The 23,729-nt window shown below is 49.5% G+C and overlaps 2 protein-coding genes and 1 pseudogene across 2 annotated transcripts; 2 read left to right on the forward strand and 1 right to left on the reverse strand.

Annotated features, from left to right (window-relative positions):
- Positions 1-5,393: 5,393 nt before the first annotated feature.
- On the forward strand, positions 5,394-8,854 carry LOC125525017 (CASP-like protein 2C3). Its single transcript, XM_048690045.1, has 3 exons — positions 5,394-5,811; positions 5,905-6,043; positions 8,147-8,854. The coding sequence occupies exons 1-3, from the start codon at positions 5,630-5,632 to the stop codon at positions 8,420-8,422; spliced, it is 597 nt and encodes a 198-aa protein (XP_048546002.1). The 5' UTR covers positions 5,394-5,629; the 3' UTR covers positions 8,423-8,854.
- A 713-nt stretch (positions 8,855-9,567) lies between these two features.
- LOC125525016 (4-coumarate--CoA ligase 4-like) lies at positions 9,568-15,444 on the reverse strand. Its single transcript, XM_048690044.1, has 6 exons — positions 14,653-15,444; positions 13,881-14,234; positions 13,100-13,298; positions 10,333-10,546; positions 10,138-10,240; positions 9,568-9,860 (listed from the first exon to the last, which is right to left on the reverse strand). Exons 1-6 carry the CDS (start codon positions 15,310-15,312, stop codon positions 9,717-9,719), a joined length of 1,674 nt encoding a protein of 557 aa, XP_048546001.1. The 5' UTR covers positions 15,313-15,444; the 3' UTR covers positions 9,568-9,716.
- Positions 15,311-22,680, forward strand: LOC125519352 (annotated as a pseudogene).
- The last annotated feature ends 1,049 nt before the right edge of the window (positions 22,681-23,729 follow it).

Below are 23,729 nucleotides of genomic sequence, written 5' to 3' on the forward strand. Positions count from 1 at the left end.
AGTGGCACGACGAAGGTAACAGAACCCCGATTGACGTCGCCAGTGTCCTGAACGACTGGTTCCGCCCTCGACGTCGACTGTAGCGCCTCACTTACAGGAGCTCGCCTATTCTTCCTCGTCAAAGACCTCTCGGGCTCTTCATCATCATCAGGGAGGTCAATAATGTTGGGAGCTGCGCAAAGTTCAATTGCCAAAATCACGTCACCCAATGATGCACATTACAATTGAATCGACTGAATAAAGATAGTATGGCAGAAATCGTACCCGGATTAGAAGTGACCGCATCCTCCATCACCTCATCATCGTCCCTGTAAGCTGAGGTCCCGGAAGTGGCAGCGCTGACAATTCCAAAGTTCGTCCAGTTAAAACAAGAAAAACAAACAGCACGGAGCGTCGAGTGAATACAAAGAGAGACACTCACGCGGAGGCGATGGGGATATCAATCTTGATCTTCGGCAACGCCTTCCGAGTCCTCGGCTCTGCAACTTTGGGGTGCTTGGGCGCCTTCTCAGTCGGGGTTGGTGAAGAGATCTGAGCGCTTCAAAGACTGATCAGCCTGAGCAGTTGCCTTGTCGTGGGCACTCGGCCGTTCTTGGTCAAGCTTGGATCGCCTCTCCCTACGAGGGGGCGACTCGACTTCTTCTCCATCACTTGAGTCGTCGCTTCCTTCATCCCCTTCACCATCGGAAGTCCACTCGCCACTGTCGCCGCCACTCGCCTCGCCTTCCAGAGCTTGCTCTTGCTCCCCGTTGGGCATTGAATACATTTCAATGATGGCCTGAAAGAAAGCAGGGAGAACAAAGCCAGTCGACGCAATATAGGCAGCTGCGCGAGTGAATTCAGATTACAAGCAAAAACTCAGAATCAGACCTGCTCTGGTGCACGAGACTGGTCAAATGGGGGAACTCTCCTGGCTCCCCTGGGATTGTCCTTGTTCCCGGTAATGCCCGACAGCCACTTCTCCAGTGTGTCGTCGTCGACCTCCTCCGGGTGGATCCGAGTGGAGTCTTCAAGACCCGAATACATCCACATCGGATAGTCTCGAGCTTGAAGAGGCTGGACGCGCCGCTGAAGGAAGACCTCCAAGAGATCCATACCAGTGACCCCGTCACGAATAAGCTGGACCACTCGATTGACCAACACCTTCACGTGCGCCTTCTCCTCCGGGAGCACCTTCAAAGGGGAGGGTTTCCTCACTCGGTCCATGGTAAAGGGAGGGAGGCCAGTCGATTGCCCTGGCGTCGACTGGTCTTTACAGTAAAACCAGGTCGACTGCCATCCGCGAACTGAGTCAGGAAGAATCATGGCCGGAAAGGAGCTTTTCCCTCTCGTCTGAATGCCAAGACCCCCACACATCTGGATCACTTGGGTCCTCTCGCCATTCGGATTAGCCTTTTTCATTGTCTGGGAGCGACAAGTGAAAATATGCTTGAAAAGACCCCAGTGAGGCCGGCAACCCAGAAAATTATCACACAAAGAAATGAAAGCGGCGAGATAAATGATTGAGTTGGGGGTAAAATGGTGGAGTTGTGCCCCAAAGAAGTTCAGAAACCCTTGAAGAAAGGGTGAGGAGGCAAGGAAAATCCACGGTCGACGTGGGTGGCAAGAAGAACACGCTCGCCCTCCCGAGGTTGTGGCTCAGATTCCTTCCCCGGAAGCCGCACCGAGTCATAGGGGATCAGCCCCCCTTCGGCCAGATCGTCGAGGTCTTCTTGGGCGATCCTCGAGTGGATCCAGTCGCCCTGGATCCAGCCCTTCGGCAGGCCGGTCCGCGAGGAAGATCCGCCCCGGCTGGTCGCCTTCCCCTTCGACCTCGCTGTCGCCTTCTTTGCCCGCTCCAGAGCCGCCGTCTTCTCCTTCCCCATTGTCGTCGGCGAGACGCGTACGGAGCGGTGACGCTGGGGCGAGAGCGAGCGCAGCGGAGGGGCGTAAAGAGGAGAAAAGGTAATGGGAACGCGCTGTTCGGGAGACTCCGGTCCAACGCCTTATATGAGGCCGCTTCCGAGTGGCTGACGGGTAGGCCCAGGTGGCTCTGTCAAATCCTGTAACGATCGCGCGCGCGATACGTGGCGAAAAAGGTGACACGGGGATCGAGGCGGCTCCGCTCTATCCCATCCAATTACTGCGGCCTCCCCCGTCCCGCGCGCTTCCCAAAATTTGGATCCCACAAAATTTGCGGGCAGCAAACAACTTGTCAGACCAAAGATCTCCTCCGCACCGTCACTCGGAGCCTTACAAGTAAAGAAACTCACTCGACGAAGAATTAAGAATGGATCAAGGCGACTGAAAAGGAAGTTGCTGTCGTCACTCAGGTCCGTTGATCCGAAACAAGATACGCTCACGGCATGAAAAACGAGTCGGAGAAGTTCTCAACTCCTTCCCCACTCAAACCTCGATCCATTCGGGGGCTAATGATGAAGCTATGTACCTAGGGTAGGGTCATGGACCTGTCCTAACTGCCCTACCCAAGGACATCTCTAGAAGAAATCACCTTTCAATCGACTTGGAGGTGTTCCACTCGACAGACTCGAAGACATTCGACCGAGAAGCAATCACTCGACCAAGATCCGACCACTCGACGGCCAGGAGACCTAAAGTCACTCTGCACGCTAACGGTCGGTCATTAAGTAGTTTTTATGGTCATCATAGCACTTTATTACTAGCGTTACCAGTAACGCCCTGCCTTAATATACATTGAACCCTTTGTAACGTGGGCTGGCCGGGGTCCTGGCGCACTCTATATAAGCCACCCCCCTCCTCCGAGACAAGGGTTCGCACCCCTGTAATTCATACTCTCATAATCCAGTCGACCGCCTCCGGGCTCCGAGACGTAGGGCTATTACTTCCTCCGAGAAGGGCTTGAACTCGTAAACATTGCGTTCTTACAACTTCTCCACAGTTAAGGTCTTGCCTCTTAATACTTACCCCCCTACACTACTGTCAGACTTGAAACCACGACAGAGGGCAAAGCTAGGCAGGCAGTAATGGATGTAGCAGTTCTAGCAAATTCGAACAGTACTGTAACTGTTCTGCTGTTGCCGTCTACGCACGCTCCACTGCTACGAGCATTGCAGTTCGTTCTAGCTCGTTGTACTGTGCGTGTGCTCCTTGACGTACACTGATTGCAAGGAATACATGCTGATCGATAGGTTTCAGGGCACAGTAATAAAGCCTGGAAGTGGAGGAGAAGACGCTAGAGCGGCAGCCCTCAAAAGATTTGAGTGGTCTCTGGTGTGGTGGATTTATTTCAACTAGTCACATTTTTTGGATTAGTGTTTTCTGAACCATTAATCTGCGATGTGACTTGACCAGTGCTTTCATTTAGAAGACTTGAGAAGTGCTTAGTTTTACTTGTGGCTCTGTGCATCCTTCATGTAGATGTCAGGGAAAACCCTCCTTAAAAAGAAAGTTTCTCACTTGTCAGTTAATCGGCTCAACAATTTACAAACTTGTACTAATACCTAGTAGTTACTTACACGGTTAACCCACATGTAGTGGTGATAAACCATGGGCCTGTATTTGTTGGGTAGTACTACCAAAGATCGGAAAGGGATAGATAAATTCTCTGAAAGTGAAGGGTCATGTGCAATGGGCGTTAATGGATGTGCAGTAGTAAATTTGAGCAGTTGTAGCATGTGACATGTTGTTGCCGTCTACGCACGCTCTACTGCCACGAGCCATGTAGTTTGTTCTAGCTCGTGATACTGTGCGTGTGATCCGTAGAGCATCTCCTCTGCTTTCTCCCTTAATGTCCGTACGAACAAGTGAGATACTGCACGGACAAAAATTTGCTACTCAACCGAGCCCCTTAAATCCAGGTCAAATGAGGGTTGTCCGGCATCGCTTATTATCCTGTCCATATGTTGGGCAGACATAGGAGCGTTTGGACACGGCAACCATACAGGATCCGGACCATGCTGGCTCATCTTGATCGCACAACCCCTCCCCCCCCCCCCCCCCCCTCCCCCCCACTCTTCTCGTCTGATGACCTTCCCTAGCCGGACCATGACCGGATCCAACAGTGGCACCTCGCCCAAAGCCAAACCCGATGATTAGGATGCCCTTGTGGCAGAGCCAAACGAGAAGCTCGCCATCCGAGTTGCCCTTCTTCAGTCGCGAGTTGATAAAGGCGGCTCCTCCTCCTTTGTTCACTCCCGTGGCTCCATCTGGGGCTCCTCCTCCTCCGTGCACTTCCCGATGACCTGGTGGGGCTCCTCCTCTACACACGACGGCATCGATTCATGGCAGTCTACGTTCGGCTCTTGAAGCCCTGGGCCGTCACCTCTGGCCCGCTCCTCTCGGCGGTGCTAGTGCTGGTGCTGGCATTGTCGAGCCCGTGGCCGTGCTCCTTGAGTCGGAGGCGGGGCAGCTTACCGTGCAAGGCAGGTGCCCCGGGCAGGATCTAGCCGGTCCGTCTGAGGATCATGTAGATCTACACCCGTTGCCCTGCCCTCAGACTCAAAGGACGACCTGGTCCGTGGCGTCATCCGCCGTTCCTTGACCACGACGCAGACGAATGCTTGCAACTGCCGCTCCAGAAATGCCATGCCATGCGACTCAGCCTTGAGGAGTCCGAGCGGCTCACCAAGGAGGAGGCGGCCAACGCGGCAAAAGCGGAGCGCCTCACCAAGGAGCATGCTTGTGCCGCCTTGGAGCATCCGGGTTGTCATGCACGACTTCATCAACTCGCTCACGGTTGAGGGCCCCGACGACTTCAAGCAATGCCCTTTCTTCCTACATGTAGTTTGCTTGGAGTGGTAACGGGGTTGTGTAACTCTTTTTATTTTTAGGCACCATTGTATCTTGTCCTGGATGTATGCTATGGTGTTGAGTCGTACGATGATTGTTGCTTTATATATAAAACAGGACACAGACCCTTTTATTAAAGCAATTGCACAATCTAATTCCTTGACAGGATGCACTCCCTCCACAATTCACTTAGGGCATGTACAATGGTTAATAAAATAATTTTATCTTAAACCTTGCATGTAATTTAGAGATGATAAAAGAAACATGTCTATAATGGGTCATTTCTTAAACTTATCTCAATAACTAGCAATTTCCCAAAAGTGTGTTGAGACATATTATGTTAATAGATCATCTCTTAAATAAGAGAAGACAAACATTTTCTTATGATTTCTTTCTCCTCCATTTCAGCATTTATTCTACTTGGCACTGATAAGATAGCACCATTGTGCATGCCCGTAACGACCAATCCCAGCCTTGTCCTAAAAGCAATTGCACGATCTAATTCGTTGACAGGATGTAGCACCATGAGTGTCCAATTTCAGTTAACCGCCCATCCGAGCATTGTCTGCCGTCTTGCCTGTTAACCGCAGTGCATTAAACCCCCGCACAGGGCACCGCTTGCGCACCGCCACGATCGACCACGTCGCCCCGCCGCCGTACGTACCCGTGCGCACATGCTCTCGGCCATCGCCGCACTCCCTAGAGCAGACGCTTCCCACTCGCCCTCTCGCCGCGCACGGCGCCTATAAAACTCCCGTGACCCCCCGACCTAGCTACGGCGTTCGTGCGCTAGACACGAGGCAAACACTAGCTAGCTACTCCCTCCGTTCCAAGATCACAACTCACAAGTAGAGATCGACCGGGCTTGACCTTGAGCGCGATGGACGCGGCGGCGCAGGCGGGGAGGAGGAGGCCGTCGGAGGTGAGGGCCGAGGGCCTGATGCGGGGCGCGTGCGCGGTGCTGGCGCTGGCGTCGGCGCTGCTGATGGGGCTGGACACGCAGACGGAGACCGTGCTGCTCATCAGGAAGAAGGCCACCGTCAAGGACGTCCACGCTCTCTGGTGAGCTAACTAGCTAGCAAACAAGTACCCTGTGCGGCCGTGATTTGTGCACGTGTGATCGTCTGACTGAGCGTGAAACGTGCGTGCGTGCAGGGTGCTGACGGCGGCGGCCGGCGCGGCGGCGGGGTACCACCTGCTGCACCTGCTCCGGTGCCTCTACCTCGGCCGCTTCACCCACAACCCCTGCCGCAACAGCAAGGCCCTGGCGTGGGCTTTCCTCCTCCTCGACAAGGTACATACTGCACTATTCCGATCACTCTCCTGACGCCTCCGGCCCTGAATGTTTCTTCTGCACAGTCTCCAGTTCGGTATCCCATGGTCGGCCAGTCCCTCTGTCACTTTGGGTTTCAGCCACAACCGGAACCACCGAATTTCAGTGGTTTTCAGTTTGTGGCCAAAACATTCACTTGAAATTCAACAACAACAAAATAGTAAACACGAAAAATATTTGAATCCCTCAGTACTAATGAGACCGCTGAAATATTTTGACTGGAAGGTAAATATATAGTACAGTATATTTTAGCGCGTGCTGAAATCATTGAAATTGGGTGAATTTCATCGACATCTTACTGAAAGTGAAAGCCATATCACTGTTACCCTGTACTCATTTCCGCTCGACACACTAGACACCGTTCTGTGCCCGGCGCCTAATTAATCAACACGAGCACTATAGAGCATGCATGAATTCTGATCAGCACCGGCGAATTAAACAAGATAGGCACTAACTGGCAGCTCATTGATCGCCCGACGGCGACCTGGCGGCGACCGGAGCAACCGCGCTTCAATTCCGCGACAGGAATAGGAAACAGTTTTCAGAGGCTATGAACAGGGAACAGTTAGCACTGAGCTATCGTCTGATCGATCGGTCCCCGTCATGATAACAACGATTCTACTGCAAATGGTAGCCAGCATCTTCCTTTCTCGCCGTCACCGTTGCCATCTACCAACGGCTCCTCACGGCAGGTCTCCCGGACTGGCAAATCAGACCAGGACAGTGCACTGCGCTGCGGCGTTAGATGTTGCAGCTGCGCCGCTGTTTTTCATTCATGTTTCCATCAATGCGTCGAGGGCCAGCCCAAATCATTTTGGGTTCCCCATCGGAAAAGATCGGCGCATTCAAGTTTCCAAGTGCCTGGTGCTGCACATGCATGCATGTCCATCCAATTATGTGCAGCTGATTTAGATAAATCGAAGTTTCATGTGCCATGCATGTTGATAATCTTTTTTATTTATAAATTTGATCAGACTTTACAAGCTCTCTATTTTCTTTTATATAAAGTACTCCGCGCGTTTATTGTCTCTTTCTAGAACACTGTTGGCTAGTCTAGAACCATGCGCGTTTTGGATAAACTAACTATTTATTGTCTCTTTCTAGAACACTGCTTGTAGATAGCATATTTGTTGTCTGTGTCAAGACGGAGCAACCAGCCATACAACTTCAGTTATCAATAGTGTCCAACATTTTAGTTTAGGGTGTGTCTAGGTCTTAGTCGACTGAGATTTAACCAAATCTTAGTCAAGTGATAGTGTACATGGGAAGAAAAAGGAAAAAACTGAAAAGAATTTTTTGTACGAATCTCAATGCAAGATCAATGAAATACAACATCGATTGAGACATAACGAAGTCTAAGTCGACTGAGACTTAGCAAAACTGTTTAGTTTATCCGTGCTTGTCTTTTTGATATTGTGCATACCTAGAATTGCCTTTTTTTGTTTCTCTCAATTTAAAACTAATTTGGATTTCCAAATTTTATGGGGCTGTAGAAAAATTTCTTATTGACGCGCTCAATTGTTTCCCATGAAATTCACAGCTTTGTAGGATGTTACCCTGCATTCGTAACACGGCAACACTCAAATTGCTTGTAGCCCTAGAACTCTTGTGATCTTTCACGACAAGAGTAGTCACAAACACACAATTATTAGTAATTTTTGTGGGGGGGAAATACCGAAAGCAACCTAGGCATGCACAGTACTAGAACGCAAATAATAAATGAGGCAGACTGCATCCACTCAATCCGCAGCACACATAGTCATACGGATACGGGTGGGTGGGCTAGCTCACAAATTTAAGAGAGCTAGCACACATAGTTCATTTGGTTTCTGAGATATGGCTTGCCACATTGACCATTTTTGGTACAAATTTCAGAGTTAGCTGTGATTATTTCAGGATATATTTCAGCCGGTTAATTTGCTACTGTCTTCTAGAAGGAAAAAAAGACCTTACTACTGCTGATTTTACAGCGTCAAAAGGCATTCATCGAGTTAATCTAATGGCATTATAAGCTGAAAAACACGTAAAGTTAACTGTATGTGCCTGATGGCATGCGCGGTGCAGGGGTGCGCGTACGTGACGTTCGCGGCGACGGTGGCGGCGGCGCAGGCGTGCCTGATCGCGCTGGACGGCGCGCAGGCGCTGCAGTGGAACAAGGTCTGCAACATCTTCACCCGCTTCTGCCAGCAGGTCGCCGGGAGCCTCGTCTGCGGCGGGCTCGCCGCCGCCGGCACCGCCGTCCTCTCCGCGCTCTCCGCCCGCAACCTCTTCCGCCTCTACCCCTCGCTCTCCCACCCGCACCCGCACCCGCACCCGCACCGCTCCTCCTCCACAAAGTAGGCGGCCCGGCCCATCGTCATACAGGGTGGGCTCCCCGAGCGCTAGCTAGTGTTGTTGGGCTGAAAACGCTCGGCCCGATTACACCCAAGTTAGCTCCTTCTTGGGCTTCTCTTCTGTTCGATATGTAGACTAAAAAAAATTTCTCTGTTCGATATGTTACTACTAGTGTGAGAAGGCTGCTCCAAAAAAAAACTAGTGTGAGTGTACTGCAGTAGCGTATTTGCCCCCCAAAAAATATGTATTAGTGTGTTTGTATGTATGTATTCTCCGTGTATTGTTCATAGACCGTGTAACCTCCTCCAGCACCTTGAGCGTTCATGAAACCAGTATTACTCATATCACTGGATCCCAGAATAATGTCAAGCAATTGTTTAGCTAATTATGCCGTTGAGCTATATTTAGCTGATTGTAATCATGTTGGTGATTGAGTAATACAAGTGTTCTACTCGCAAAAAAAAAGACCATGTAACCTCTTCTATGTTGATACTACGAGCAGCAGCCACATGAATGAAATGTGTTTTCAGAGAGAAATTGTTGCCCTGCAAAAATGTGCAGGCCCTGTTTGGAACACAGAATAGACGAACTGATTGCAGTGGAAAAATATTCACTGCAAAATTGTCTTGTTCGCGCAATAAACATACTGATTCCAGTGATATTCATTCACTTCGTCTGGCCTGATTTTGATCAGGTATCATCCAAGAGTCCAATACTGCTTATAGTTGAACACCACCGTGCTGTGTGCAAATTGAGCAAAAATATGTTCTTCCTGACAGAACATCAATTTATCCAAGAAAGGAGAAAACCTGATCCGGAAGTAAAGTCCATCTATAATTCTATTAGACAGGGAGAAATATTAATAAGAGCAGCAAGCACTCAAACCCCGAAACGGACGATCCACTAGAACAAATGATTTTTTTTAGGTCACTAGAACAAATGAGTTTAATTCAACTTGTGGTATAAATCATAAGCAGTATACATTATAATCAGCCTTTGTTGTCAAAAAAAAGAGTTGGTATCTATACATGACAGGATACACATCATCGAACGAACAAACAAATCATATAACTTAGCCATCTAATTGAAAAAATCGACGACCATGTGCCAGCCAGCCCTTCTATATGTAATAATAATAATAATAATAATAATAATAATAATAATAATAATAATAATAATAATAATAATAATAATAATAATAATAATGCCATTTCATTGAGAACATTACATGATTTTGGACAGAGGTGTGTGTGTGTGTGTGTGTGTGTGTGTGTGTGTGTGTGTGTGTGTAAGATGGGACTCAGCTTTTGGACTGTGTGCTTTCACTGCCTGGGATGCCTGCAGCAAGCTTTGCTCTCAGGTCCTTCCTGAGGATCTTGCCAGCAGGACTCTTCGGAACCGAGTCAGCGAAGAAAACTTTGTGGATCCTCTTGTAGAAAACGACCTGCAATAATATTGCACAATTTGTTAGGTTTTTGAAGTCTCACATCTGCACTGAATTGGTGAAGATACATGAACCAATGCAAACATTTGATGCTCTCTTCAGTCTTGTAAAATAACATGCTGGATGGCCGGTATGCCTCACAGTTCACAAATCACATGTTGTAAATTATGCCCTCTTCAGAATTTTGTTAAAAATTGTACTGTTTGTGGCAACTTTGCCTGTTTCTCTATTTGTGCGTCATACTTGAATGTATGGAAAGTGGACGACTAGTTATTACCTCTTTTGCAACGAACTGCTTGATCTCGCTCTCGCTGATCTCAGAGCCTTCAATCCGCACAATGAATGCAACTGGAACTTCACCAGTAAGTTCATCTTGCATCCTGCAAAAAATGAAGACCAGCTAAATTTAATCACCTACTCTTGACATGGACCAAATGGATCCTAAATCCCTTAGAACAGTCTATCAACTTACGATACGACAGCAGCATCTTTGATTTCGGCGTGTGTGATGAGAAGGGCTTCGAGTTCCGCAGGAGGTACTTGGAATCCCTTGTATTTGATTATCTCCTTGAGCCTGTCGACAATGAAGATCTCGTCGTCATCATCGACATAGCCAATGTCTCCAGTATGCAGCCAACCGTCCTTGTCAATGGTGTTCTTTGTGGACTCTGGGTCATTTAGGTAACCTGCAATCATAGGCTTGGTCATTTATACATGAGTTGTTATCTTTGATCATCATGATGCATATTAAGATTTTTTGTTGTTTCCCTAAAAAGTTCATATCAATGGCTAAGCATGTGTGGCTGGTGTAGTTAGTTGGAGAAATTACAGAAATAGTCCAAGTGAACAGCTAGAATTTCCGGTAAAAACGCTACTGAGTGGAATGAATCTCATCTTAAGGTCTGAAACTTGTCTACCTGGTAATAGTTCGTATCCATTTAAGTTGCAGTCTAGAGTAAACAGTACATGTATCTTTTGGGAGTACATATATTGTTGTGAAAAATAAAATCTTGAATAATTCTTCAATTTCGTAGTCACTGAACACGCATCCAGCTGTCTGCGAAAGCGACATACTGATCATATCCGAATTCTATATGTATTTAGATAGTTTTCAAACAGAAAGAAGAATCCACACTCCATGTAATAAAGGCTTACATAAATATGGAAGGGAGCATGAAGCAAAAAAAAAGTTTTTCTCCTCCTTTCGAAAAAAAAGAAAGTTTTGCTGGGTTGAAGTTTGCAAACTCTCATGTATTAGTAAAGTGAGGGAGCGCTTCTTCTGGCATTAGTTTCAGAGCATGAAGGGGCATACATGGGAAATGGACAAAATTAGGAATCGTCAACATTCCCATCCAGTTGCCATCATGTGTGGTTGTATGTAATCATGGGTGGCTACAGCCCACAGGACAGCCTGTTGCCACAATGTATCCAATCATTCATAGTACAAGGTATCCATACGCAAAAAAAAAAAAAAATCGTATCCATACGCAAGTCAGAAGGAGCTAAACATCTCCACCTCACCACATGTGCTAGGTCAAACAACTTAGTTCTACTTGTAACTGTTAAAAACAAGCAGAAAGGCAGGCTTTGTTTTCTTATGCTAATGATAGACCTAAGCTTGGCCATTTCCCACAAAAATATAAGCATAGACTTTTAAGCAAAGATAAGTAGTCATGTGTGGGAGTTTGTTGTGGATTCTTGGAGTACTTGGGAAAATGCTTTCACATGGCCAGCATGCTGCATCAACGAATGCAAGCTATGTAGTCATGTGTGGGAGTTTGTTGTGGATTCTTTGGAGTACTACTCAGAGGCTTGGTTGCACTGCTGGAACCCCATGTACATGTAGCACATAACTGGACCGTGACCTACAACTTAATTCGGAACCTTCGACGTTTCGGGGGATGATTGTGCGGCCTTAGCCAAAACCAAAATGCTCGACCGCGAAACGTACAGTTCAGTCAGATTGGCAGCACCTTAAAAATATCCCCTTTCTTTCTGAAAAATACAATCTTATTTGTAACCAAGGTCTTCTAGTCCAGTAAAATTGACCAGATAAACCTTGTCGCGGTGGGGTCCATGTCAAAAGGCCGATAACTAAAACTACTGTAGTACCGAACCAAAAAAAAAAAAGAAGGAAAAACAGTAGTTATCTGCTTCGCCTGAATGCAGATAGGAAAAAGAGTGACAATTCGTCCGAAAACTCGGTGAAGACGGTGGCTGACGCTGTGCACGACACATGCGCGCGGCAACATGCCAAGGCCAGGCCTTGGAGACGCTTGCGCAATCTGCCGGCCTTTTTCCTTGTCGCCATTGCCCAAGCGGTGCAAGTACATCTGAATCTGAGAGATGCGTATGGCCTCAGACCTTCAGTTCAGGGTGCTCCATTATTGACGTGTGAGGCGCCAGTGCGACGATTGCTAGCACGGCGAGAGCAGTCAGGACGCGCATACTGCTGCTAAAGCCAAAAGGGTGCCGCCGGCTCATCGACTGACGCACGCCGTCGCCGTCGATGGGCTAGCCGACGATGATTTGCCAACAGTTGCCGAGGGCCAAGGAGGCGTGCTTCAGAAGGGAATCATCTCCTACTAGTACTACGTGGGTGTTAGGTTGGATCGAGCGGACTCACCGGTCACCAGCGACTAGTACCTAACTGGAGACCGACCGACGGGCCGACCGATCGGTGCACCGAGCATCTGGTCAGGTGAGCAGAAGGTGGAAGAAGCTCTGGTCCGTGCAGCTACCGATCACTCAGATTAGTCTAGCCGCCCGTCCGTTCGCTGGCTGGCTAGTGGCCAAACGTAGCAGACGGAGACAGAACACGAGCACACATGCGTGCAGGCGACTGAACTGCTGGAAATGCAGCATGTTCGATACGTGCCACGCCTGCTTATCTATCTGCCCGAAAGTGCCGTCAGAAACGGGTGAAGTTGCTGCAGCTGCGGCCAATAATTTGGGCTCCGGAGCTGGAGACGGAGCAGTCCGAACCGATCACCTAACCAGCAGTGGTACTCCTACTACAGCATCTACTCGTGAGCTACCCTGCGACTAGTCGCGAACCACTCGCTCACCTAATCAGCTAGCTAGTCATGGAACAGTGGATCACGTCGTCGTGCCGTCCACGTCGTTGCCACTCCTGAGCGGTGACCAGACACGGCGGCACTGTACCATTTTTGGTTGGACATTTTGTTCGAAAAATGAATAAGCTTGTGTCTGAATGTGCGCGCACGCACGTACAGTACCTTTCATGATCTGGTTGCCGCGGATGCAGATCTCCCCCGGCAGGTTGCGGCCGAGGGAGGCGCCGGTGTCGGGGTCCACGATCTTGAGCTCCGCGTTCCGCACCACCGTGCCGCACGACCCCGACTTGACCCCGAACGGCTCCTTGGCGAACGCCAGGCACATGGACAGCACCGGCCCGGCCTCCGTCATCCCGTACCCCTGCACACGCATTGCAAAACAGAGAGATCATCAGCCCCCCGGTCACCACGTTCTGCTGACGATCAACACGCTGTAATTTCAACCCGAGTGATATATGTTCAGTTTTAAGTAAAGAAGATTCAGACATGCAAGATCAATCCTGCTGAGAGCGACTTGTCGACCGGAAAGTCTGACGGTTGGCGGTTGGCACTATAGAAAGGAAACGCTGGCTTGCCGCGACGGCAACCCGCCCGCCGGGATCATGGGGGTGGCGTGCGTTCGCTTCAGTTGGGATGAAGGTGAAGCCGTCATGGAGCGTAAAGGTTGGGATGTCGCCATATCCCGCACCCAAAAGCACGACGCCACCATGCCACCCACCCACCAAACTGCGACCTTGGCTCGCGCGCCGGGCCACTAGCCAGCCCATCCCAATCGCCTCCCCGATGCCCCAACAACCATTGATGATCTTTCGAGGTTCACTCGCCTTCCAAACGCTCCATACACTCACCTACTGTAGCTGACGTGCTTGCCACTAAGATAATCGCGCAAGCAATCATTGGATATGGATTGGAAGTGCGAGAGCGGGGCCGGTGCGCGACGAACCTGCCCGAGCACGGCGTTGGGGATCTTGGCCATGAAGGCGTCCTGGAGGTCCTTGCCCATGGGGGCCGCGCCGGACATGACCATGCGGATGGACGCGAGGTCGGCGGCCGTCACCCGGTCGCTCTTGGCGATCTCGACGACGATGGGCGGCACGAAGGGCGCCACGGTGACCGCGTGCGCGCGCACCAGGCGCACCAGCGCGCCGTGGTCGAACTTGCGCATGATCACGATCGCGCACCCGGCGCGCAGCCCCGCCAGCAGCACCGAGTTGAGCGAGTAGATGTGGAACAGCGGCAGCACGCACAGCAGCACGTCATTCGGGCCGAAATACAAGTTCGGGTTCTCCCCGTCCACCTGCACGCACACACAGTCAAAAAATTTGAAATTCAGAAACGAGATGTTCAGCAAATTTGAAACATTTTTGGGTCGGCGAAGTTTGAATTGGGAAATGTGATCGTGCGTGGGCGCGAATCTTGGCGCTGGTTGGCGGGCCCTGCGTGGGTCACGTCGGCCCGTCGAATCCGATCCGATCCGATCCGGGTAATAAATGGCGCGGCGTTATTTTAAGCAGGGGAGTAATTGGTCGGTCGCTGGGCTCCGGCGCCGACGGAGAGGCGCGTGATGGGGAAAAGGAACGTCCCGGGCTGGAAAGCGTAAAGCGAGGCCACGAGAAACGTAAATGGGAAGCTCGCCTGGCCCCCGAAGGATCCGCGGCTCGGTCCAGCCAGTGGCAATGGAGGTGGAAGCGTAGCGGGGAGTGAGCTGAGCTGACCTGCTGCGCGACGCTGGTGACGAGGCTGCGGTGGGTGAGCATGACGCCCTTGGGCAGCCCCGTGGTGCCGGACGAGTAGGGGAGGGCCACCACGTCGTCGGGGTCGACCTGCTCGTCGGCGGCGAGCGGCTCCGCGGGCAGCAGGGCCTCGTCGAACGCGAGGCAGCCGCCGTCGTCGGAGGCCGGCCCGTCGACGGTGACCACGGGGATCCCGCGCTCGGCGGCGAAGGCGCGCACCTTGTCGACGGCGCAGGCCTCGGTGACGATCAGCCGCGCCCCGGCCGCGCTCGCCTGGCGGTGGATCTCGTGCGGCGTGCAGAACGGGTTGGCGGTGGTGGTGGCGGCGCCCAGCCGGGCCGCGCCGAGGAACACGAAGGCGAACTCCGGGCAGTTGCGGAGCAGGTTCATGACCACGTCGCCCTTCCCCACGCCGAGCCGCCGCAGCCCCGCCGCGCAGCGGCGGGAGAGCTCTGACACCTCCGCGTAGGTGTGCACGGCGCCCGTCTGCCCGTCGATGAGGCAGGGCCGGGCGGCCACCTCCGGCAGCCGCTCGAAGCAGTAGTCCTGGAGCGTGAGGTGCGCCGGGATCTCGATGTCCGGCAGCCTGGACCGGAACACCGTCTCCGTCGCCGCCGGCGCGTCCGCCGCCACGGAGCCCATGGATCTCGCCGCCGGCGCCGGCTCGGGTCGGCCTGTCTCCCGGCGGAAGAAATCGGCGTGGGGCGAGAAATGGGGGGGCCGGGATCCCGTGGGCGTGCGTGCTCTGCTCCGGCTCCTGGGGAGGGGAGGAATTTGGGAGCGGAGGTTAAATATACCGGCGCGGCGGGGGAGAAGGTGGGTGGGGAGGATGACGCGCGGGGCCCGCCTGGCGGTGGGAGCGGGTAGCGTCTCCGGTGAGCGAACGGGTTGGTAGCGTAAAGCAACGCTGATCTGACCTCGCTTTGACTTTTAACCTGACCAGTAACGCCGCCGTTGGCGGCGACGTACGGTGGCGTAAAGTCGTCGCCGGCGGTGGGCGGGCCGTCGGCCGTCGTGGCGGTTTGCGCCTGGGATGGCGTGGCGTCGCACGGAGCACGTTGACATCACTCGTCAGTGTTCCCACCACCAAAGAAAAATTTGTCAGCGAAGCACGACTATGTGGGATTTTGACATCGGAGTCTCGTAGAGAGAAAGTGGGGAGACAAAAGAACAGAGACATCAGTGACCAACAACTGTTGAGGTTGGAAGTAATTTGGATGTTTTTTAATATTACCTCCTTATAAAAAAACTAGTAATTTGGATGTTTTTTAATATTACCTCCTTATAAAAAAAACTTGTCAACAAGACTAAGAAACAACAATCATGATCCGAGTCTTAGCGAAGAGTTTTTTGACACTCATAATATCCGTGTGCTCATACTAGTTCGTCGTCGCTTCCCACATTGCCCTATGTAGGGCCAACATTATGGTTGAGACTCTGGAGGTGCAGATCATGCTTGAGCTATGAGGGTTGTTTGTAGTGCATGTTTCGTCTATCACAATCGAGCATACTTGCTTGAGGCCATCTTCGCTTTCGAGGAGAGTGGTGCTTTGACGTCACATGCATTGTTGAAAAAATTGGTGTGCCTTGCACCAATGGTAAGGAGGGTAAAGATGATAAGGGTGTACGATAGTGCTACGGAGCCATGTCATAGGGTCCAGTGGAGTTTATCGATAAGTTTATTTGCACAACGAGGACGACTCTTTGCTCTAGATAGAGTCGGCCTCGCACGTGGAAGAGGCCACTACATATCACGCTAAGAGGTGTGTCAGTTGTTTCGATAAGAACAACAAAGAACGCAACATCCCAGCGACCAAGGGCGCTGAGCATGGGTTGTTGGGTGCTTCTAGGGAGTAGTCGACAAATAATAAATGGAAAGTCCTCGCGGATGCGAGGGAGAGGCTGGATTCATATCTACAAATATACAAGAAGCCCCTCGCGTTGAAGGTGGTCGAGGAAAAATAAATTGAAAAACTGAAGTCGTCTAAAAGAGGTATACTTTGTTAGGCTAATATCCCATACAAAGTACATATGACAGCCTCAAGAGTCAACTCTGGCTTATAGTTTGAAGCATGTTTGTTGCAAAGGCAGTCACAACCAGGAAAACGACTGATTTTCAAAAAGCATTCATAGCAAGAGGACGAGATACAATGTTTTACTTTTTATGAATGTGGGCTAATTTGTAATTACGCGTAGTAGAAGATGCATTGAAGAAATTCGCCCGAAAGAGCCTCACGTTCCAATGTTGCAAGGAGATTCCTTGCTTTTGCAACATTGGCCAAAGGTTTACAGTATGTGGGATACGTTCTTTCATCTAGAGCATTCACAGCTAGAGTCGCAACATGTAATCCTGTAGCTTTAGCTTGCAAAATAGAAGGCACATATCAAATGTTAGAGAGTTGTAACTTGTAAGCTGCATCCACAAATGATAAAAGACCTACAATCTAGGAGATCTTTCATAACATAGTGAACCTGCAAGGGAGACCAAACCTTTTTTTAATGAAGAGAAGATAATTATGAGCCTTCCGTATATTTCAAAGTAATTGTGCCTTGCTAAGCATTGACTCCAAAGGCGTAGGTGTGCCTCACGTGGGCTCACCAATGTTGAATTAGTGATGCTTAGTTGGGAGATCAATGATAGATTGCAAATTTTCTTGGAAGACCGACCACCACGCATGTCTTGTTGCAAGAGTATTTCCAAGGCTAGGGAGATCAGAACTGTTAGAGACGATATTGTCCCCGCCCCCAATGACATAGCTCAATGGGTAGTGTGTGTGTGTGTGTGGGGGGGGGGGGGGGGGGGGGGGGGGTTGTGGGTTTCAACCTATACTTTTCTAAAAAAGTGTATGTGTGCGCGCGCGTATGATGCGTGTTTTGCACACTTGTTGGGTCTAGTTTTCTTATTAACTAGGTCAACTCTCTTTCTCAATGGCATTGCACATACCTGCCTTTTGATGAGGTTCATAATGTGTATTCATTGTTATTTCTAGTTTGTTCTTTTATTACACAATGATTGAATGTTCTGTTGATGATTGGAATCAAGTCGAACAAGTTCCAACAGTTTGGATGACAACCAAATTGGGAAAATCAGTTATAGGCCCGTTTCTGCGAACAACTAGGATCACCTCAACCCAATATGGAAATCTGCACCCCTGAATCACATGTAATCTCCCCATTGTGTTTTCCTCACTTGGTCTTGACCACACTACTTCAACCACACAGGCCCATTACTCCAATTTGTCGACCATGCCGCTTCCTCCTCTACTCATCACCGACATCGCCTCATCTACCATGTTATCTTGCCGCATCATCTCTATTGTAGCAGACGCAAGCATCCCTTCTTCGAGGGCCCCACTTCATTTGTCCGTCACAAGTGCCCCATATCCTTGTCCACCGGTCACCTCTCCTTTATCATCAACATGTTACCTAGGCACTTTGAACTCGAAGCCCGAGTATAGCTAAAAAATACAAACAACAACATTTCCCAATTTTTAAAATATAATTTTCAAGACTTTGGGCTTAGGCTGCTCAGGCGTACCGATATGACCAATCCTTTTTGTCGCCCATGCTCATAAAATTCCTATTTGCTGCTCGCTGCGGCGAATTGTCGTTGATTCACACAAAGGGAGCCACCAAACTAGTACGTGGGCCGGCCATTTAGCGCCAGGAAGAGCTTCCACTTCTGGGAGCGTTCCAGAGTGTTCCAGCCTGTTTTTATTTCATTGTTGTTTTTATATTTTTTGGCTTTCTTCTCGTTTTTTATTTTTCTAGTAAAAAATCTATAAATTTCAATATCTTAAAAAAACTGTTCAGAATTCAAAACTTATTTTATTTTTAAAAAATGTTCATGTTTTCATAAGTTGGCCACGTTTCCCAAAAAATGTACTTGTTTTCGAAAAATATTCAGTTACCCAAAAAAATGATCACGTTTTAAAACTTGTATGCTTTTAAAAAATGTTCGCATTTCCAGAAGTTGTTTTGAATGTATGTTCATGTTTTCAAGATTTTCTCAGAATTTCAAAAAATGTTAATGTTTTGAAAATTTGTTCACAATTTTTTTTAAAAATGCCTGTATTTTTGAAAAAAAATGTTCATGATTTCATGGAATGTTCAATTTTTTTGATTTTCTATGTTTTCAAATAGTGTTTAGAATTTTACATTATTTTTCCAAAAGTGGACGAAAAAATCGCGTGCTACATTATTTCTGTGCACTACGGTGTTTTCCATCACTACATGGTTCACCTTTTTTTTTTGCACCTAAACTCGATTTATTCATTCAACAATGTTCATATGGATACAAATAGCGTCCAAGATCAAAACCAAAAGTATATTTAGTAAGGCTATGTGCCTTGACATTTGTAGTACGTCCTTCAAAGATGAAGGTACAATTCTAAGACTCAACGGCAGTAGATCTGGTTTCCTTAATGATGCTTGCATATGTTCCTACAATGTCTCTCCCAATATCATGAATCACTCCCTGGCAATCTGAGGCCACCTCCACATGTGATAATAGTAAGTGTTGTGCTATATCTAAAGCCTCCCCACATGCAAGTGCCTGTAGGGTGGTCGCATCTGTGATGCCTGTGTTTTAAATAACTGGAGGACCAAGAAACATATCCGTTGAGTCTATGCAAACAGAAAGAGCCTTCGTTTGAACTCCTCGAGACTACACCATCAACTCTATTTTTAGCAACGCCGGCCGCTGGAGGGATCCATCTTTGGGGTGGCTGTCTAGTGGTTGAGGCCGTCTGCACTCTAGTAGGTTTACAATCAGCAAGCTCTCTGATGTAACTCCACACAAAACTGTGTGTTGCATGGGGGCTTTGAAAACTCTGTTCGTAAAGAGCTTTGCGGCCAGAGTGGCAGATTGCCCATAGTGTTGCATGGGAGCTCCTACACAACGTTGGCGGCGCCGCGGAACACGCCGACGCTCATGCAAAACCCCTCTTGGGCCGACCCAACAAACGTGTTCGTTCATTCGTTGCTTTCGCCCGATCGCAACCCATGTTCCTTCGCTCGGTCAGTATAGCCAAGTCAGTTGTTGATTAGTCAAACCACTTGACCGTTGACTTTTTGAAACTAGATATAATTTTTTAATCAATTTGAAAATAGTTCACAAAATTGGAAAATTTTCATTGATTTTTAAAAGAGTCCATCGATTTCGAAAAAAGTTCATCAATTTTGAATTTTTTTATTCAAATTTGAAAAAAGTTTATCAAAATTTGAAGAAGTTCATCAAATTTGAAAAAAAATCCACGCATTTAAGAAAAAGGAAAAACCAAATAAAACAGTTCGAAACCTGAGTAGTGAACCGGAAAAACTCGGTTTGGGAAGCTTCCCGAAACTGGGGCTTATAGAAACAAAGAGAATAAAAAGGAAGAAAAGAAGAACGAATTAAAAAGGATTGCGATGGTCTAGTGGTTACTGCAGTCTCTTCGAAGGAAGAGGTTGTGTGTTTGGACCCATTTTTTGAAACTTTAACAGAAAAAAGGAAGGCAAACTAGGCCGGCCCAAAGTGACACGTGTGTGAGCGCCCGTTTGCGAAAATAATAGAAACAGGCGCCTGAAATGGCGAATAGGGGTCGCCGTGTTGCATGGGGTTCACCTTTTTTTTTTTGAGAATCCACATGGGGTATGAAGGAAAACACGAAACGGCTTAATGGGCCGGCCTGGTTCGCTCCTGTGCTTATCAGGGACAATTCGGTGCCTAATCTTTATTCCTAATGGAGTAGTTGGTAGTCTCCGCCGGTCAATTTTTGTCCCACCACTTTCGTCCGGTTTTTTTCGTAGTTTAACTGTTGTAGATTTTTTTCGGTCCCCTCGCACCTAAGGAAAAAAACGACCGACAACCCATCGCACGAACCAGGGAGTGAAGCCCCCTCGCACAAACAAGGCTGCTCTCCCTCTGCAAACCCTAGCCGCCGCACAAGGGAAGAGACGAGGGACAGCAGGATGCACGCTGCGCCGAGACGTGTCCGCCGCCGGCCTCTCCGCACCGCATTCCCCACCTCCTCCGGTCATCGCCTACAGCTGCTCCTACGCGACAGCAGCAGCCCTCCAGGTGCCGCGCGCCTGCTTTGCATGCGCCGCCGCCAGCCCACGCACGCCGGTCAAGGCCTTGCCCCAGGCCATGGTTGGGCGCCGTTATCACTCATCTCCTCTCTGTGGCACCATCTCTCTCAGATCCAGGCTGCTCAACACTGTCGAGCCCCAACCAGAGCGCCCGTGCCTCACTGTCCTCGTGCGTCGTGACACTGTTTTCACCCCCTAGCCTAGGCCACGCGGGCTGACAATCGTCGCCGCCATCCTCACAAGCCGAGCCAGGTTGAAGGATGGCCGTCCGCCAGCTGCGAGATCCATCCACCCAGTTTTGCATCCATCAAGCACCAGCCACCAGGTAGTACAGATTTCTCCTTTGATTTAGCTGGAGATGCCGCTGCTGTTTGTTTGCCTCATTTTCTCCGGCCGGCGCCGACCTGCTCGACTAGACCCCTGATTTTTATTTTGTTTTTGCAGTGATCTACGATGAGGCGTGGTACGACTCCTTCAGCATGTTGGGAGACTCGGCCGGCTCCAAGGACGACAACGATTACTCCAGCGTCAGTGGAGGTATTCTGCTCGCCCGGTTTCTCATGCCCTGCAGTGCAGTTTCGGGCTCGCAGTGTACTCAGCATCAGATGCTCCCCATCCGTGTAAATCCAGATCCTCTCCCCATCTCCCGGAAGACGTCGCTGGCGGTACAAACGCGTTGCCGTGCAAGGACGCGGTGTGCTTGGTGGACGCAGAGGCGTGCCAGGGTGACTCCTCCGACCCCCGGTGAAAAGCGAAGATCCGGATGCTGCTGCTCCTGTTGTTGTTGGTAGCCTGAAAGAATGGCAGACCGCGGCGTCGTGCTCGCCTCGGCCTTTCCCGGGCTTGGTCCCGAGCTACAAGGTCCAGAGGATGTCGGTCACTAGGTTCCCGCACCACCCGAGGAAGAAATCGGTCATCGTCAGGCTCTCCTTCCGGAGGAGATCGTACGAGGGCGATGAAATGACCGAAATGAGTGAGTCAACAAAAGCACTTTCATCTACTTATCCAGCAGTACCATTTAAATTGTTCATCAGCATTTCGTTTATGCTTTGCTGACAAAACTGACGATAAATTCAGCTGGCTCGGCGAAGTACCTGTACCCGCCGAGAGCGGGCCTGAGGCTGCCGTATTCGACCGACGAGAAACCGTCGGAAGGCTGCTGGTCGGTCCTTGAGCCGTCGGTGTTCAGAGTCAGAGGGGGGAAGGCTTCTTCAAGTAAGAAGCAATGTTACTAAGACTCCTGATATTCATTCATCCACTGTGTATTTCTTCTATCAGGATGCCTGACTGAATCTTTCGAAATTGATTGCAGAGACAACAGGAAATCCCTAGCCCCAAACTACTCCCCCTACACCCCGATTGAAGCAGACATGTTTGCCCGCGCAAGGAAGGTGTGCCACATTGCGCTCCCGTCGCCGAATCCCCATGACTCCTTCCATTCGCTTCTCATTGTGAGCGTTCAGATAATTTTCTCATGTTTCTTCACCTACTTAACCAAGTAGTGTTGATTGCTTAATACATTTTTTTGAGAAAAATGATTTGTTACTCTGAGCTTAAGAGGTTATTAAATGATCTGTACAGTTGCCTACCTATCCCACTACCATGTTCGGTGAGAACGACAGCGACGGTGTAAGCCCGGTCCTGTATTTGAAGATATTCAACAGCTTCGACAAGGAGATTTCTCCTCGGCTCAAGGACAGCATCAAGGTAAGCCAAATTAATTGCATTTCCATGGCATCATAATATAACCCATTTTGAGTACACCTGAACAAATTTCTGATGAGTTCATGGTTATGCAGAGTGTGATGAATGAGGAAACGAAGAAGGTCAAGGGGTTCCCGGGGGACAACAACGTGCCCTACACAGAGAGGCTGAAAATCCTGGCCGGCAGCTCAGCACCCTGAAGACCTTCAGAAGCCGGTGTTGTCTAGATCCTAGCACAAGTTCTACAAGGTAGTAACCAGTTATACATGCTTCCTCACACATCTCCATCAACCCACATTTGCTCAAATTCCTAAGTTCTTGATGCACCCCCAGTCCCGACTGAAACATCTGCATCTGTTCATTGTGATGTAGGGATCCATCGTCAGCGTCGTTCATTGATTCAGATCCATTGTGCCATTGGAATGACTTGGATTCTGCCGTTGTCACCAGCCCGAGGTTCAGATTCTAGACCTTGGCTACTCAGCTAGAAGCTATGTCAGACCAACTTCATTTAGTTCTTGAGATTTTTTGTGGCTTTGGATTTATAGTCTACGAGCAATGCTCATGCTTCTGTGATTCCTTCCAGCTCTAAAATACATGTATGCTTTTCTCTATGATGTACTACTAAACTATATGTGGCCATCATATTTTAGATAAATGATGATGTGGTAATGCACACCTTTTAAATGCTGCACGTGTGGTTCAGTAAATCCTCACTAATCACTATCATGTGTTGTGGCGTCCGTGTTGTTTTTAGAGCTTGAAGCAAGCAGAACACTGAATATATCTTTAGGGTGGAAGATATATTCAAAGTCGTCTCTTGTACTAATGTTCAGGGCAATGGGCGCTTGATATTTTAGGGCGGAAGGCTGAAGCAAAGAAAGCTGCGACTCTTTAGTATATTTTTAGATTTGCGGCTCTTTGAGCTGTGCTACATTTGATTCGAGACCTGGATGAGGTCGGTTAAATTAGGATTAAAGTCTGCACAATAACTAGGAACAGCGAACAAGCAAGGCTATTCAGATGAAGTCTGCACTTAGGGCACCCAGGCGTTTTTTTTTGCGCCGGCGCCGAAAAATCGGCCCAGTCGCACCCCCAGGAGCCCGATTTTCGCCGGCTTGGGCCGAAAACAGCGTCGGCGGACTCAGGCCGAACCCGGCGCGCTGGGGGGCGCCCGAGGGCGCCCGGGCGAACTGTTTTGACGCGAAACAGCCGCGGGCCCGCCGCGTCAGCGACACGGCTCTCTTCTCGCCCCTTCGTCATCCTCATCGCCTCGTTTCCCG

This window comes from Triticum urartu, chromosome 7 (assembly GCF_003073215.2).
Source record: "Triticum urartu cultivar G1812 chromosome 7, Tu2.1, whole genome shotgun sequence".
Classification (NCBI taxonomy): Eukaryota; Viridiplantae; Streptophyta; class Magnoliopsida; order Poales; family Poaceae; genus Triticum; species Triticum urartu.

What these genes read in the sequence shown, in the direction of transcription:
- LOC125525017 (XM_048690045.1), top strand. Translation starts at nt 5,630, where the DNA reads ATGGACGCGGCGGCGCAGGCGGGGAGGAGGAGGCCGTCGGAGGTGAGG. An exon ending in AAGGACGTCCACGCTCTCTG is followed by an intron (nt 5,812 to 5,904) that starts GTGAGCTAACTA and finishes GCGTGCGTGCAG; the next exon opens with GGTGCTGACGGCGGCGGCCG. An exon ending in CTTTCCTCCTCCTCGACAAG is followed by an intron (nt 6,044 to 8,146) that starts GTACATACTGCA and finishes TGCGCGGTGCAG; the next exon opens with GGGTGCGCGTACGTGACGTT.
- LOC125525016 (XM_048690044.1), bottom strand. Translation starts at nt 15,312, where the DNA reads ATGGGCTCCGTGGCGGCGGACGCGCCGGCGGCGACGGAGACGGTGTTC. An exon ending in CGGCAACCAGATCATGAAAG is followed by an intron (nt 10,547 to 13,099) that starts GTACTGTACGTG and finishes CTATGATTGCAG; the next exon opens with GTTACCTAAATGACCCAGAG. An exon ending in AGCAGTTCGTTGCAAAAGAG is followed by an intron (nt 9,861 to 10,137) that starts GTAATAACTAGT and finishes ATATTATTGCAG; the next exon opens with GTCGTTTTCTACAAGAGGAT.